At 27.1% G+C, this 18601-nt stretch overlaps 1 protein-coding gene across 3 annotated transcripts in view; it reads right to left on the bottom strand.

The window, feature by feature from the left end:
• Positions 1-277: 277 nt before the first annotated feature.
• LOC142324951 (putative ATP-dependent RNA helicase DDX43) overlaps positions 278-18601 on the bottom strand; it is a 39973-nt gene continuing 21649 nt past the window's right edge. For all 3 annotated transcript variants that reach the window (XM_075366109.1, XM_075366110.1, XM_075366111.1), the window contains 7 exons: positions 17420-17585; positions 11064-11173; positions 8445-8577; positions 6993-7140; positions 4646-4887; positions 4396-4558; positions 278-2708 (listed from right to left, as the gene is read on the bottom strand). In XM_075366109.1, the coding sequence (XP_075222224.1) occupies positions 2550-2708; positions 4396-4558; positions 4646-4887; positions 6993-7140; positions 8445-8577; positions 11064-11173; positions 17420-17585 (1121 nt within the window). In that variant the 3' untranslated portion in view covers positions 278-2549. The remainder of the gene's footprint in view (positions 2709-4395; positions 4559-4645; positions 4888-6992; positions 7141-8444; positions 8578-11063; positions 11174-17419; positions 17586-18601) is intronic.

Genomic DNA, 18601 nt, shown 5'->3' with positions numbered 1-18601 from the left:
AATTAATATACTATTAACAGATGAAGGATTAATATGTTTAAGGGTTCTGTAGAAACCATTTTTGGATAATTTTTTAATCTTCCAACTCCTAATAATTTTGTTCAGCTGAATTTCAAGGTATTTAATTCTTTTGCTGATTTCACCACACAAATTTTCAATGAGTGATTTTGATGACTTGGTGGTTAAGCAACACAGACTTGCACATACAAGGGTTGTAGGCAAACACTGAGGTATTAAGTAGTACTCCAAAAACATGGATAACAAAAATTTCTACAGCTTATTTTGTAATAAATCTTTATTTCTATACATAATTTTGTAATAAATATAAGAAAAAATAATTATTTTTATTATTTTATAAATACAAATGTTAAATCATTAAAAATAAACACAAAATAAATGTACCTAAGTTCTCAAAGATTTAGAGAAAAATTACAAAAATTTTCAGGAGAAAAATGGATGAAGAGATTAAAAATTGAATTATATTATGATCCTGAATATGGCTGGATACATTTAATGCATTATATAATACTAGGATTCATGCATTCCTGTTATTAATCATAACGTTTAACACAGCCGTCACCCAGATCTGTGTTATCATTTGGCACAATGTGCTAATGACTAATCCATTTAAATAAATTTTAACACAAAATATTAATATATTGGCATACATATAAAAAATTTATTTTTGTTTTAAATGTTGCTTTTTATTACAAATTTCACTTTAACCTGAATTTTTGAAACCACAATCCCCAATCTTTAAGAATATGAAAGCAAACTCACTAAAAACTACAAATTATATCAACATGAAACTTCTATTTTAATATTTAGCAAAATAAAAATCACAGTTTCATATAAATATTAATTTTTTTATATATAAAACAATTATAAAAAACACGTTTAAATCAACAAGTAAGTGGTAATAATGAATAATATGAACTATAAACTACCTTAACATAAAACCTAAATAACATTTAATTAAACATTGAAAGACAATTCAAACTGGCAAATTTAAATCAATTATTGTACTACAAAAAAATAACAACAAAGTGTTCTCAAAGCTTTCAGAAAAAGTTGTAAATTGTTATGCATATTACTAATAAACTGTTCAAAACAGCTACAAAACAATATATTTCAAAAATATAATTTCATTACATCATCCACAATACTGCATAGAAAAACTTAAATTCAATTTATATTATTTTACCAATCTACAACTATTTTAACCATATTAATTCAATAGGATACATTTAAATCAGAATTTAAAAAAATCTTATACAAATTTAATGAAGTACAAATGTTATAATTTATTTTCTCAGTTTGTTTTGCTACCGATTTATTTACATTAGTATAATATATTTGTACATGTTTCCACAAAAAATACTTTATATCTATGAGAGTTTTATATTGCTCAGATTGATAACATATTTTTATTCTATAAAGTTTTATTCCCCGATAAGTGGAAATTATTTCTGAACAAAGTAAAAAGGTAAATTTTAATAACAAATTTCTACTGAATTTACAGGTTAGAAGTAAGTTTCTCTGACAACAATTTTATATGTTAAAATATAAATTAAAATTACATGAATTTATATATATATATATATATATATATATATATATATATATATGGAATCCAGTATTTTTCATACTGGATTCCTGAAATTCTCTGTTTAATACATGCAAAAATTTACAAGTATTTTTTCTTCTCATTCTTTTACAAATAAACCATCTGGTTTTCTTTCTTATCCAATCTGTAATCTCTTATTTGGGTCTTTTCAATGATGATTGTACAGACATGAAAGATAATAAATTATTTCATCTGATGCTCCATAATGTCATAAAATTAAGCAAGACATAATGATAGTACAGCTCAACATACGATTACAATCTAGAAGTACTTAGATGATTGTGCAATTACTACTTAGATAAAAGTATTTTAAACAATATGGTGATAATTGATTTTGGTATGACTCTTCATATATTTAATTTTTAAAACCCCTTTTCCCTCTTTTACTACAAGAAAATTTATTTTAATAAATTGTTTAATAATCTGTAGATTTCATCTGTGAAATAAGCATAGCCTTCAATAAAGTTTTATGAAGGCATGTATAAGAGGAATGCATGTACAAGTGATGGTAAAAGTTCTGTTGACTGCGGTAAGAGAACTCCAGTAGCCGATGGAAGAAGTGCAGCACATCTTATATGACAATAGCATATGGCTAGTAATAATTAATGCCTTTCATTTTAAGCTTACAAAGAAAATTTATACTATGTCAATCATGTCTAAATTGACCGCAGTACATCAGAAGAAAAACTAAACATATATATATAAACGAGTAAAGAATTAAGTTTCACAAAATTATATATATTAAATAAATTTATTTTCCTGCTAACACAAAACTATTTTCATCAACTTAAATTTGATTAAGTGATGATATAAACTAATAATTATTACTAAAAAGATCTTGGTTAGTATAAAACAGCAATCACAGATTAATAGAATTGATATAATTCATATAAATTTGCATACTGATCTATAATAATAACTATTACCACCTATCATTTCTTCTACCTCCTCCTCCTCCGCCTCCACCCCTGCCACCCCAACCCCCTCGTTTACCAAAACCCCCACCACCACCTTCTTCTGCTCTTTTTTTCTTCATTGCATCAAACCTATCAGCCATACTATATAATTCTTCAGGAACAGACTGCAATAACAGAAATATAAAAATGAATAATTAATTAAAGTTTTATGAATTTCTCAATTTTGTTGTACACTTTATTTTACTGAAACAAGTTCCTTACAAGAGAGGTGACAAACATTTTTGAAGTAAATGCAGTTTTCTGAAAATCTTATCTGATTTGCTTTTCTGGTATAATAAATTTAAATCTTTGATAATTCAAATTTCATTTCCTTTGTCTTCATAAAGAACTTCTTTAAACAGAAAAATAGTAAATATTCCAACTATTGTCAATATTTTATTAATTTCACCAAAATAACAGTACATCTAGAAGTAAATTAGAGAGGATAATTCAGAATTTACAAATCAAATTTATTCTGCCTTTCTCCTTGTTTCATTAGATGCTAGAATTTGTACACAGAGTGGGCCACTTCGTCAAAGAAGCCAGCAAAGAAATTGTATTTGATTTGACTCGTTTTATAACCTGCAAGAAGGGTTTTATCAATTTGTATTTCCCAAATTCTATATATTCTTATCTTTAACACAAATCAGTGTTTAATGGTGATTTTTATGACATACACAACAATAAAAAATTATTGTGCTTATTTAAGATGAATTCACTGTTCAGTGGGGTTCATTTATTTCTTTAAATCAATGTTTATTGCAGTATTGCATAAGTTGCCTCTTTCTTTACTGTATTTTCAGAATTATGCAGCAATATTTTACTATATAAAAACCTGCAATGAATTGTATTGTGTAATGTTATACAATTTTTATACTGTGTAACAAATTCAGATATAGGATAACACTGTTACTGCAATGTATTTCAAACATTTCAAAATCAAAATTTCAGTAACGTAAAAAAAGTAGTTCCAGGAAGCATTATGTGTCACAAGCTCTAGTCTCATTTAATAGATTCCTTTTTAAGAAAAGTGATGCACTATCAGCCACCAGCGGTAATACATAGTACAAAATATTCAAGTTTTAATAAGTCATGTATTATCTTGTGTTTATTCCTCTACAGAATCAGTTTAGCAATGAAAAAAAATCATTTTATACAAAAATCATCAAAAGTAAAACAGAAAATTATGAATTGGGAGAAACCAACTATGAGAAGGATGTACCCACCCTTCACATGCAGTAACTTCAATTGGCAAATCAAATAGTAGTAGTATCGTTACGATAACAAGAGGAGTGGGCAATTTTTAGTAATTATACACAGATCTTTTGACAAAGATCTATAGCCTCTCATAAAGGCTTTTGAAAAGCTTAACACAAAGCCAGTATTAAAAATCAATGTGTTTAGCACAAACATGAAGTTCCTCATACAGTTATATTTTCTTACAGTTTAAACCTTAAGAATAGTTAACCACTCCTTTCCAGAAAATTAATAAAAGATTCTATTATTTTTACATTTTTTACACAGAAGAATTTTCTGATGTACTATGTAAAACCATCGATACATCTAGTATCGTACTATTTTTTTTAAACCTTGTGAATATTAATTAAGTAATACTCTATATATATATATATATATATATATAATAAAACTAAGATAATTCACTACAGCAGATGCTGAAAAAAATAGAGCACAATTTAATTTATCATTCTATTTATTTTATTACAAATCACTAGTATTCTACTAATACTAGTGTAATATTCTACTCAGCTATAGATATTTTAATTTAAAAATAAATTTAAAAAAATAGAACACCTGATTCGCTTCTTCCAGAATACTAATTAACTCTCGTGCACTTCCCCAATCTGATCGAGTAATTAGAGATATGGATTCTCCTCGTTTGCCGGCACGACCAGTTCTTCCAACACGATGAACATACTCTTCAATGTTACGGGGAAAATCAAAGTTGTATATATGTCTGCAATAAGTATACACACATATTAATATAAGACTTATGTAACAAAATTTCTTGATATGTTAAATCAATGGAAAAAACAAAACTTACGTTATATCAGGAATGTCAATTCCTCGAGAAGCAACATCGGTGGCAATAAGTATTCTCACAGTGCCATCTTTAATATCTTCCAGAGCTTGTTCTCTGTCACACTGTTCACGATCTCCGTGAATACTCTGGCATGAAATATTTTTTAAAATTAGTTCACTTGCCAGGTCATCAGCTCTGGCTTTCTTACCAACAAAAACTATAACTTTATCTTCTGCTGTCATGTTCATGATAAAATTTTGCAACTGAAAAAAAAAAAAGAATAAAATAATCATCAAAAATAATTCATAATATAAATTATTTTATAAGAGTATAACAAGAGATAGAATTAAAAACATTAACAGTTAAGACTTGATTACATAACTGAAATTGAAAATTTAAATTCAAAACACTCATTTTATCGAGACTTTCAATTTTGAAGTCTGCAAAAAATATGTGAAAGATTAATCTACAAAGAAAAAACATGATATAAGGAATAATTACACTAATGAGTAATGTATTTCTCATAAATTTATTGAAAAAGTAACCAATAATAAATTCTAGTTTCAAATTTTTAATATTTAACAAAAATGAGTCAGATCAGACTTATGCTAAAACATGCTCATTTTATGTTTCCTGGCTTCAGTGCCAGAAAACATGTAGCCATGTCTCGAACAGGTTACTTTTGATTTGAATGTTTGAATATGATAAGCAGTTGAATAATGCAACAGTCTGTTTTTAGTAACTTCTGTTAGGTTTTTCTATGCATTTTATATATTTAAAAAATTTCATAACATCTAATGTAGTGTTGTTTTTTCCCATGTTTTTATTTTATATTTTAAAATTTATGTACAAAAATTAATTTTTGAATTTCTGTACAAGAAATGTAATAAAATTATTTACAAATACTTCATCTAACAAAATTTCCTTTCTTATCTCACAGCTTTCCTTGGTCTTCAAATTTTCTTTTATTAGTTTTTTTTTTACTTTTACTTTCCTATCTATATAGTTACACAAAAGGGAAAGTATGGTGATTGGTCAAAATTGGGTATATTCAGTTTTCACTAAATCTTGACCCTACGGACCCCATAAAACTGAAAAAATGGCATAAAAATGTCCGTGACAAAATGTTTAAATGTATGTGTATGCATGTAAATCGTCATACCTCCAGAACTACTTGACCAATTTTCACCAAACTTGGCTATAACATTTCTTATAGTAGGGGCATTGGTGATATTAAAGTTTTATATATATATATATATATATTTTTTTTTTTTAAACCTTGTGAATATTAATTAAGTAAACAATTTTTGTAAAAAATCTTTTTTTGCTAAATTTTATACCCACCCACACAAATGGTTTTAATTAAGGTTATATTGCACCTCCACTCCAAAAAATAGTAATAATTTAGTAGACACACTACTGTGAGTCTTTTTCATTGCAGTTTTTCTATTAGCACCTCGTTAGATCCACAAATTTGTTCCCCATCAAAGTGAGGTCTTAACTCAGCCTTATCCCCCATCCCACTTAGCGGCCAGACTACTGCTGGAGTCATATGCCGTTGTGATGTCACAGGTAAGCAGTAGAAAGTGGCCGCTAGTACCATCACACCTGTGCAAATGAAATGCAGTATGCACGCACACTTTTGTTAGAATCGTTTAATTAAGTAAACAAAAAATATTATATTTAACTAAAATGATAAATACTTTAACTTAAGCTGTGGGTTTGCGTGTAAGCCTTGCATCAGAAAAAAGCCGTGTGACAGGAATGTTCAAAAACTGTGTTGTCAGCTTTTTATAATTACTGAAAGTAATTATTTATAATAAATCTACTATACTTGAGAATCATCACATTAATTCTTTTGTCAATACTTTCTACACTTTTTTACTCAAATCAATAATTATTCCAATTTTAATTTTTTATTGTAATATTTCTTTTTTATAAATCTGTCCGATTAATATTTTTATTCTTACCAACTGAGCTTACTTAATTTATATTGTAATTAGAAAACACTACAAGAATTTTTTATCAGTGTTATAAATTTTAACAAATATTTTCAGATTTACATTATTTCAAGTATCAGTAAATAACTATGTAAGTACTTGTTACAAAAAAACATTTTTTATTTTCACTGTGGTTTTAATTTTGTGACCTATCAGACCTTGAAAAAAAAACCCACGTATTTAATTGATGTAAAATAAAAACTATAATATCAATTAATATATCAACTAAATACTGATAATATCAATGATATTGATAATATTAACTAAATCTAATATTTAGTTTACACCAACTAAAAATATTTTATGTACACGAACAGGATTTTTTTAAACATGTTTCAGCAAACTACTTTTTCTAGGTTAGTAATTACCATTTCTTCTTTCTCATCTTCATTTACTATTTCAATAGTTTGTGTAATGCTGTGTGTTGCAGCTAAATCCAAAGAACCTACAAAAACTTGTATAGGTTTTTTCATATAAGATTTTGCGAGTCGTCTAACACCTTCAGGCCAAGTAGCACTGTAACAGAACAAAACAAATAACAATAATATAACATAACATGACAATAATAATTTTATAACAAAACTACAAAAAAATTATGTAACATTTGTCAGCTAAATGAGTTTTTAATGTTGTATAAATTAATATATAAAATCTTTTTCATTCAATAATACTAATTTCTCTTTTTTTGAAGTCAAAGTTCATTTAGAGGTTGCAAAAATTGCAAAATACAACCCAAACATGTACTTTTCTAATTTATCAAACAATATAGTTCTAAGATCTGCATCATTATATAATATTCAAAACTGAAGATTTACAAATTTCAAAACAAAGAATAATTCTTAATTTTCACTAATCTATCTATAAAACAACTTGTCCTGACATGTTCTTCTCACAGTATAAATGCATAAAAAGAAAGGGTTCTTTGAAATTCAGAGTTTAAAGGGTTAAAATGGAGTAACAAGGAAATTTATTAATTTTTTTAATTTCTCTGTAACAAATGAAGATATCAACTTCATTCATTTTGTGTGTAATATTCATGTAAATAACTAAAAATGTATTTCTATATTATTCAAATTCAACCTTGAAAGGGATGAAAGAGGTAAAAACAATTTGAACAATGATTGCAAATTTTCCAAATTTCTGAAGTATTTGAGAAGTATCTAAAAACCATTTTTGGGTTTTTAATTGATTTTTTTAAGGGGTGAAATGGTGTACAGTGTGGTGGCTCAAACAACACAACCATCACCTCTTGTAACTATAAGTTTAACACAATTAGCTGTAAATGCTTCCAGTTACTTGACTAAAAAACAAAAAAATTAAAAAAAAAAAAATGAGTAATGAAGGTCACTTTCTTTCTAGTGGTATTTATCAGGTAATGTTAAGTACCAAACAAAATACATTTTTATTACCTTACGAAGTACGAATAACCAGTGATAACTAATATTTTTAATGTAGAGGTTAACTGTTTTAAAACCCACACTCGTAGATCTCTCAAAGTAAACCCTTCTGGGACTGGCGTCGCGCTTACATGACTGCAGTAAACTGTGTCCGCACAGACTATAGCCAGATTTTAAGAAATCTTAAGTAATTAAACTGAAGCACCAGGAGAAAGATGAAAATGAATATCTAGGGAAGACAAAACAAATAATGGAAACACATCATTACGAAAGACTGCACAATATAAGATGGCAGAATCAAATTAATAAGAAAGAGAAGTGTGTATATTTCACTCAAATCAGTAATTATTGAAAAGTGAAATTACCTTTTCAGTTGTTAACTAAAACAAAAAAAAACATGAAAATGGAAATTTTAATAAAAACCTTGTCATAACGGTCTGACGATCTGGACGAACATCGAGAAGAGTTTTTCGAATCTGGGGTTCAAAACCCATATCAAGCATTCTATCCGCCTCATCCAACACCAAGTATGTTACTGACGTAACATTTATTACTTCTGAAAAATAAAAAATAGTTATTTTTAATACATAAATAAAACATTAAATAACAGATATTTTGAATATCCAACAGATACCCTTTTTTTACACCACAAATTTATCAACCATTAATTAATTAACAATGTCAAAAGTAATATATGTATGCCTACTTGCCTAATTACCTACCACCTATCTATATACCTACTTCATATTTCTAATTTTTATCTAAAAAAAGTTATTTATATAAATTTTTGAAAAATCTCATTCATAAAATGTATATAATGTATAGTAGCTGAATATTACATATTTTAACTTTTAATATTAGTAATAATTTTTATTAAGCAGAGGGCAAAATTTATTGCTACTTCCTTATTTTTCTTCAAATTAATTAAACAATGATTGTAATGAAAACATAACTCTGCTTCATTAAACTTTGTTAATTAATTGATATATTTAAATTTAATAAAACATTTAAATATCCAATGAATGGATTAAAAAGAAAATAATAACATAGTATTTATATCAATTGTTTTTTAAATAATACAAATAACTTTGAAATAATGGATTTTCATTTTATTTTTATTTAAAAAAAAAAAAACTTTCAATTTGTATCTCTTGGGTAATAATTCATTCATTTGTATATTATCCAATAAAAAGCAGTGCTATTTATAACAATAACTAAATATTATATACATATTTTTAGTGATTTTCTAAATCCTATTCTTTAAGTATAAATACTTACATTTTGTTGAAACTATCCACAAAATGCTTTCTACTACAATATTTTTATTAACTATATCTATATTTCACTTCATTTAATAATTTACGGCTACAAATATGCATGGTTTTTATGCTCTAAAGGTAGGTTAATTAAAAACTTTTCAATGTAGATTCAAATCTCAACTATACATAAATAAAAATGTCATATTTTCAAATAATTTAGTGCTTGTATCAGCTCTTCAAAATGCTCATCTTATTCATAATCAACACATACTTGTGCACAATAAATAATTATTATAATTCCTTAAAAAATATAAATAGGTTACACATAAAAAAAGTAGAGCTTCTTAAACCAGCTCTATGACTCCCAGAACATGAATAAAATATTTTTAATATTTTATTAACTCATAAAATAATTATAACAAGGTTACAGCCTAGGTTACTATTAACTGTAATAAAAAAAAATCCTATTGACTTTCTATTCCAAAACTCAGACGATAATTATTTTAAAAGTAACTTCTCTTCCTTTTGAACTGGAATTTCCTTCTACTTTAATTGGAGAATGCTAATGGTTAAAACTAAGTTTTAAACTGGTTCTCATAAATAAAGATTGAGGAATATTGGGTGTGCTGTTTTACTGCATGATGTTTATATTTATTAGTGGCTAATGATCATAACCATCAATGCCACTTAAAATTGATAAAAAATGACAATCAATGCAATCCACTGCACTTAAAATCTGCAGAAGCTTACTCACGTGAAATTAACATATGTAACATTCTAAAAAATATATAAACACTAACTTTATTTTATATTGCTTTTCATTAAAAAAAAAACTAGAGTGACCCCTTCAATTGTTTAACAATCACTATCAGTAGCAGTTATATGTAAGAAAATATTAACTAAAAAAATAAATGAAAAAATAATATCCAAATAATACTTGAAATTCACTATAAAACAAGTTTTTAGAGTTAATGGTAAAAATACACCAACAGTTGTTTTTGGCAGCCCAGTTCAAAGCAAAAATTTAACTTACAAACATCTAAAAAACCAATGTACACACTGGGTGATGTGAGTTGAAAGCTTCAGTTTAATGATTTTTAAGTTAAATTTATGTTTTCTATAGAAAACATAAATTTATAGTCACACTTTTTACTTTATTTCAACAATACATAGAAATTATTATTTTGTTTTACTAGCATTATTTATTAGTCAATAATTTATATTATTTTTAAAGAAGATTCAGTTAGTTGTTTATACATTTTTTCAAAAATTTCTTTTTTTAAATGACTTATTTTTCATTTATTTTAACAACCACTTAATGTACTGAATGTATATGTTTTACAGAATATTATTTCACGTGACACAAATAGAAGGTCTTAACATTTCTGTTTTAGTGTTTTGTTTCGGTATGACTATTATACAACTATGAATAAAACTATATAAAATTAACAAACTATATACAAAATCTCATTTGATTATAATTATCTTGAGTACTACGCAACCATACAAATGGGCAAATACATTTTTAGTGAAGTATGGTCACTAAAGTTTAATGACAAATTATGATGAAAGGAAAATTCTCTAACATTCAATACAAAAAAAATTCAACAATAATTCAAATCCAGAAACATGAGAAAATGCAAAAATATTAATGTTTCATATAAACAAATGCATAGCAGTAAGCCAACTATCAAATTAAATCAAGCCATCCTATCACCAAAACTCAAACATTAAAATGAATAATTTATTTACGAATACAAAAAAATAAAATAAATTCGCTCACTATCTTGAATGAGATCATTCAGTCTTCCAGGAGTAGCAATAACAATTTCTACACCATCACTAACAACATCAACTTGATCTTTTCTACTGCCTCCACCATACAAACAAACACTGTAAATCAAATTTAAAATACAATTATTACAATTTACAAACTAAGACATTTTAGTTTTATTGCAGTTAAAACACACAATATAATTTAAATTGACTATAAAATCTTCAAAGGTCACTTCACATCTGAACACATCTGTCTCTAACCAATGTTTTTTTCATGGAAGTAACATAACTGAAAAAAGGGGCAAAACTTTAAACTTAACAAAGTATAACTTGAAAAGTTAGAAACGTTTCTGTGTTTGGATACTTTAAGACATATGCTGATCAGAGAAAAAAATAAATACTGAAATTTCTACATTTACAAATTTTTTGGTTTAAGACCAGAAGATTAATCACAAACATCATCTTTTCTTCTTTTTTTGTACCTGTATTTATAAATATATTAACATAAAATAAATTTAAAAAAAACAAAAAAAATGAATATAATATATACAAAAAGGAAATTTAAAGATTCCTATTACTCATTCTCTTGTGGTTTATCATTACATGCAACATAAAAAATGGAATCTATGACTATGTAAATTAACTATGAGGTCTGTTCAGAAAATAACCAATCAATTAATTGATTTCTAGTCTGTGTCATATACGTCTTTTACCAGTAAATCTAACAATTTTAAATTTGAAATTATCATTTTAACTTGAGGTTATTTTAATTATTAGGTCTGTTTTACATTTTAACTATGAGGTCTGTTCAGAAAATAACCAAACATTTTTAATTTTGCGCAACATATATTTATTGAAGTGAGATTTGCAGCATTATGCACCGCAAACCTCCTTTCTAACCACATATTGTATCTCATTTAAGTTTTGTGTTATTGTTATTTGCGTAGCGATTTCTTTTATGTGAGATTTTCAAGAGCAATGATACAACATAAAATTTTGCTTGAAACTAGGGAAAACTTTCACAGAAACATTTCAACTTTTGAAACAAGTTTTCAGAGATGATGCTATGGGTCGTACGCAATATTATGAATGGTTTTCACAATTTAAGGTTTTCAATGATTGTCAGTCAATTGAAGCTGACCCTTGACCAGGAAGGCAAAAAATACTTTATTCCAACAACATATATTTACTTAATAATATACACACAAAGATTATTATACAACAAATTAAGACTATTATACAAGTAAAAAAGTTTGTTAATTTTATATAAACTATATACACATGCTAATCTCATTTGATTGTAATTATCTTATGACTACTGTACAACCATGGAAATGGGCTAATACGTTTAGTAAAGTATGACTACCAGACTGGATTATGATTATAATCATACTTTTGTATAGAGTCTCACTTCTATGAAGTAAGACTGGATTATGTTCCCTCATAATTAAGATCCGTAATTTTTTAATTTAATTCTTTTTTAATACATATAAACAGATGCAGTTTTTTTTTATTTCTAAGCGGCTTACTAGGGATCCCGCCATATAATTTCTTTGTCATATCTTTTCTTCTTCTGTCCATTTATTATGTAGATTAATTTTTATTGTACAATTTATAACAAAAATATTTATAAGAATCTGAAAAACTATGATATTCATGCTTACTAATTATTAATTTATTTCAATATAATAATCTACAAAAAAAACTTTGTTTCATAAAAGTTAAAAAATAAAACACCCTGTCTGTTACAATACAAAAAATTTATAACAAAAAATAAAAACAAGCAAAAAAAGGCAGATTTTTAAAAATGCTATCCTACGGATTGTAAAAGTCAAGCTGAAACTTAAAATAAATGTATTAAATTAAATTTTTTAAGTTAAGTATTGTTGTATTTAAATAAAATATTCAGTGAATTATTATTAATACTATACAATAAAAAATCATCAGCACTGGTTTATACATAGGAACGTGCTTAATTATGAGACTTTAATGATCACTATTTGGCTACTTCTACAATTGAAATATTAAATAAGCTTCTTGAGCCACTCAAAACTCTTTAAATGGAGGTTTTACTTTAAAATTAAGAAAATTTGGAAGTTGTCATTTTGAATTTAAGATAGGGATCTTCTCCCACCTACCAGTAGTAGGCATGAGGCCTATCTGGCCTCCCGTCTACTGTTGTATTGATAACTTCGTTGTAAAAGTTAATCGACTGACCTTATAAGCATGCATTTAAAATAAAGTATATTTAATAAAGAAATGAAATGTATAATTTAAAACAGCTGACCCTGAATGATGGTTACATCCCTAATGCAGAATTTCATTTCATTAATATTAAATTAAGGATATAAGTTAGTTACTATCTAAAACATTTATGTCCAACAATAGAAAGTTTCAATATCTGCCTTAAAAACAAAAAATTGGAAAAGAAATAGGAAATGCTAACAGAAAAATTAGTCAAAGGTTAATAAAAAAAATTTATGGCAGGCAAAATTTATGGACAATGTAGTTTACGGCGAAGTTAGCTTTAAAGAAGGGCAAAAACTAGTCTAAATGATGATTAAATTTAATGAAAAAACATTATGATAAATATTTTTTAAAAATCACATAAGAAATATAATTTTCAAGAAAGATTTGCTATTAATTTTACTCAACAAAATAAAATTAAGTATGTGCTGTAACCAAAATATTTGAAGATTTAATTCGTTAAATGCAGAATACAATTAGCTATTATTTAATCAGTTTTTATCTATTTAAAATGTGTAATTATTAACAGAAAACAAAAAAAAAAATAATCTGATCAGAACATACATTAGTGAAAATATTATATACAACTGAAACCATTAAGAGATTATTATTAGTCTATTTATAGCATAACATAATAGCTTTTATGCAAACAAATATTTTTAAAAAGAAATCGTGATACAGTGTTTCACAAAGTTCTCGCAGGACTTTACAAACTTTTTTGGACATTAATCAGGTGATTTCTGAAAAATCAAATAAAATAGGTCAAATAGTAATATAGGGTCAAATCAGTAAATTGTGGTAAAACACTTTTTTTAAATATTTGACTAAATAACTTTGTTAAATGAGTAATAAACACATAAAACTTGTAAGAATTTAATTATGAGCAAAACACAATGCAATATAAGTTGAATAAAACTAAGAAAAGTTAAAACAATTCTAATTTTATTTAGAAACTATACACTACTAAATCTTTCATAAACGTACTTTGTAATTTAAACAAAAACTAGATTCTTTATTGCAGATACAAAAAATTTGTAAAAACAAAATTTACTGTTAAAAATTAAAAAAAAAAAATGCAACTAAAAAAATAATTTTTTACAATGGCAGAACAATAGATTATTTGAAAAATCATTATTTCAAAGTTTTCAATAAAGTAACAACAGCTGATCAACAATGTGCAATACTGTATTAATATTTAAATCATTCAGTAATGCTATTAAGTATACTAGGAACTGTGCTGTCATGGTTTTCTGTGAATTTTAATTTGTACACGATTGATTTGCAGTTGAAGTAATGCCATACTTATTTACAATAGAGAAATACATTGATATGATGTATTTATTTTGGATGTGTGTAACAGTATGCTACAGTTGCTACTGCAGAATTTGAATATGTTTTCCAAATCACAGGATTCCAGATCTCAAAACAATTAGCACGTCTTTTTGCAATCTTCAGGAAACAAGTTCACTACCTGTATTCGTACCACCTATGAACAATCTGTCCAACACGACACTATTACGGAAGAAATTATTATTGATGCAGTTCAGCGCAATCCACATGTTAGACAACATCTAGTGAATCAAAATTTTGCATTTGAAGGTTTTGGAGGACACTTAAAACAAGTTTTATACTTATAAATAGCCAGTTCAACATCTACACCCAAGAGACAGTCTTCTCTTTGAGTTTCGTAACTGGTGGAATACAAATCAACAACTCTAAAAGTGTTTTATTTACAGACTAGGCAAATTTCACTCGAGATAGCATTAACAACTTATACAATGAGCATACATGGGCAAAGTAAATCTTTATGAAATAGCTGAAAGCCTTTTACAACACCGATTTAGCATCAATGCATGGTGCAAACGTTTTCACAATCAGCTGTTTGGACCATTCATATTATCTGGGCACTTAAATGCTCAGATCTACTTGTATTTTCTTTAAAAAAAATTATCTCATCTCTTTGAAAATGTTCGTCTAGCACCGAGACACAAAGGTATACTTTCAATAAGATGGCGCCTCCACACATTTCTGACAAATGGAATGGTCATGGAGGTCCACATTCCTGCCCATCAAGATCAACAGATTTAACACCTTTCAATTTCTTCATCTGGAGATGGATGAAAAATATTGCATACAAAACAGGATAGCCCTGAAGAACTAAAAAGAGCGACAAAAGCAGTACAGAATGCCAAGAAATGTGTGGAAAATGGCAGGCTAATTTTTGAACATTTATTATAAACAGTTATGAACAATGCACTTTTGATTTAGTATACTGTTTCTATATAAAATTCAAATTTTTCTAACTATTCTTTTTTTATTCAACTTATTATACCACTTTGTTCAGAATAAAATTCTTTACAAGTTTTGTTTAAAAGTTTTATGAGTTTATTACCCATTTTAAAGTTATTGTATGTCAAACAAAAAAAAAACCAGGGGGGTTTTCAACGCCAATTTACTGGTTTCAACCAGCTGAAGATGCAGTTCTGGGACCTAGTTTATTAAATTTTTCAGATAAAATCACAAGAAATGACTAACTAATTCCATCCTTTAATTAACATCCTACAACAGTATGACCTCATTTCACCAGGGCAACTGAATCTGAGTGAAATCTTTCACTAGCTCTAACTTGCAAACGAAGCATTCTAGAACATACATTTTCCATTATTACTTCTGATACATCCAGTACAATATTACTTCTATAATAAAGTAATATAAATTATATTTAAATATATCCTTTTGAAGAAATATAGATCCGAACGATGCAGTTGTGCGAGCACAATTCTGTAATGTAATGCTTCAGAAGATAAATGGATAACGAAGAGTTTGTTCACGAACTGTGGATGTCAGACGAAGCGCATTTCCACCTCAGTGGATTTGTTAACAAGCAAAATTTCAGATACTGGGCACAAGAAAATCCTGCGCAGCTGCACCAGCATCCATTGCACAGCCAGAGTGACCGTGTGGTGTGCTATGTCATCTTACGGTGTTATAGGCCCTTATTTTTTTGAGGATGACAACGGTCTTGCGATTACAGTGACGTCGGCTTGTTACGTAGCCATGCTTGAAACCTTTGTTGTGGAACAACAAAAGAGATTTCCAATTCTTAACACAGCCTGGTTTCAACAAGACGGAGCAACGTCACATACTGCACGAATATCGATGGCAGCTGTACGCCGATTGTTTGGACGTGTAATTTCACGTGACATTAGATGGCCTCCCAGATCGCCTGATCTCTCAGCTTGCGATTACTTTTTGTGGGGTCACCTTAAAAGCAAAGTGTTCCACAGTAGACCTGCTACAACAGAAGAACTGAAGGCAAAGATTCGAGAAGCAATTGCGGAAATTCCAGTTGAGATGTTACATCAAACCATGAACAATTTAACGAAGAGACTTCGTGAGTGTTTACGTAGAATAGAAGATGTCATCTTTAAAAAATTTTGTATCCTAAAACGGCAACAGTTGTACAATTACATGAAATAAAATTAATTTGCTAAAAAATTTTTTCATTAACGTTATTTAATTTTCAAAATTTCCCTTTCTTTGAATCACCCTGTACAAAGTCAAATAACATACATAATGAAATTTTATGATAATGTTACATGATATAACAAAGGAAAATATATGAAGAAAATACTTTTAATGAAATAAAAAACCCATTTGATAATCAAAAAAACTAAATTTATTTAGTTATCAGAAAAAGTCTGAGTAACTAGTTTTGCATATGATAAGTAATATGTTTAATTTTTTTTAAAAATTGATGACATTTCTTTTATCAACAAAAGACTTGTAATACTAATTACATCATGAAAATGTCACACATAATTAATTATACATACATATTTTTATCATAATTAATAATTTTTTTTCTTTTATATTTACAACATACAAACTGAGTCTTAATTTTTTAATTAGGTTTTCAATTACAAAAAATTACCTATGTGGTTTACGCAATTTTATTTTGGCAACATGTATGACAATAATGCTGAAAAGTAGAATTGAAATTGGGTTTTGCAATAATACAGTAATATAGTATAGATTTAAAATATGTACAAGCAAATCCTAGGTAAAACAAAAAAAAATTTACTTTCTACATATGATTGTTATACTAATATTTACCATCGAATGCCTTTATAACTATACTTTTTTACTTCGCTCTCTATTTGCAATGCTAACTCTCTAGTAGGAGCTAGAACAATTACATTAGGCCCACCTCTTTCAGAACGTGGTATAGGCTGACCATCAGTATGAATCAATGCAGGTAACAGGAATGCAAGAGTCTTACCTGAAATTTCGCAAATAAAAATATAAAAAGCTAGTCATACTTTGTGACAAAACAGACAAGGCAGTTAGAGTAATCACGGATTAAACAAATTGTTTTCCAATCAAACATTAAAAAAAAAAAACCATACTATTTAATAGATCTGAATTCAATAAAAACTTTAAATATTTATATGTGTTTTGCTAAACTGTACTTGCAGATCTATAAGAACACAAAAATAATTTCTTCTTTTAGATAACTAAAATGGAATGATTTCCTACAAATTGGGAAAACCTATTAAATATAACTTATTACTTTTGGTATTTTTTTTTTTAATAAAATTATATCATTTTGACAAAAGTTCAGCTCAAGAAAAATATCAACAAGAGTTTAATGTGGCTATCTTTTTTTTATTAAATAAATAAAAAAAGGCAACCTTTAATATCTTTGAAGAAAAAGCATTTAAAGTTAAAAAAAAATTAGTTTATATTTTATTTTAGTTTGTATACTAGTCAATTTTAACTCATTGATTTCCCAAAATTATATATTCTTTTCCTTTTCTACTCTAAATATAAATCCAAAAAAATTTAATTTTCTTTTTGTCAATGATAGCCGCCGATTTTATATAAAATTAGTCATTTTAAATTTAAAATACATGCCACAATCCTACTGGCACTTTTATCAGTATTTAGTAACTGATACTAAATGTTCACACCAGGCATCTGCTTGTAGTTTATACATTATAAAAAAAAAAAGATTAGCCGCAGGACACACAAATTTTGGATTTAGGAGTTGTAACATCTAGTTGCGCACCTCCCCTTTTGACTGGAATCGAATGGACCAAAAAAGCCCAAAATCCAAAAAAAAAAATTTGGATTTGGACTTTTTCTTAACTGCAGTAATAAGCCCTCATTGAGAGCTTTTCAATGATATATCGTAAGTGGTACTTATTTTTTGTTTCAGAGTTATAGCTAAATAAAATTTTAATTAATGAAATATTTGGATCTTACACGGGGAAGGCACAACGCTTTAAATCAGAC

The sequence above is a fragment of the Lycorma delicatula genome, chromosome 5 (assembly GCF_047948215.1).
Source record: "Lycorma delicatula isolate Av1 chromosome 5, ASM4794821v1, whole genome shotgun sequence".
Taxonomy (NCBI): Eukaryota; Metazoa; Arthropoda; class Insecta; order Hemiptera; family Fulgoridae; genus Lycorma; species Lycorma delicatula.
This window is presented reverse-complemented; position numbering and strand designations above follow the sequence as displayed.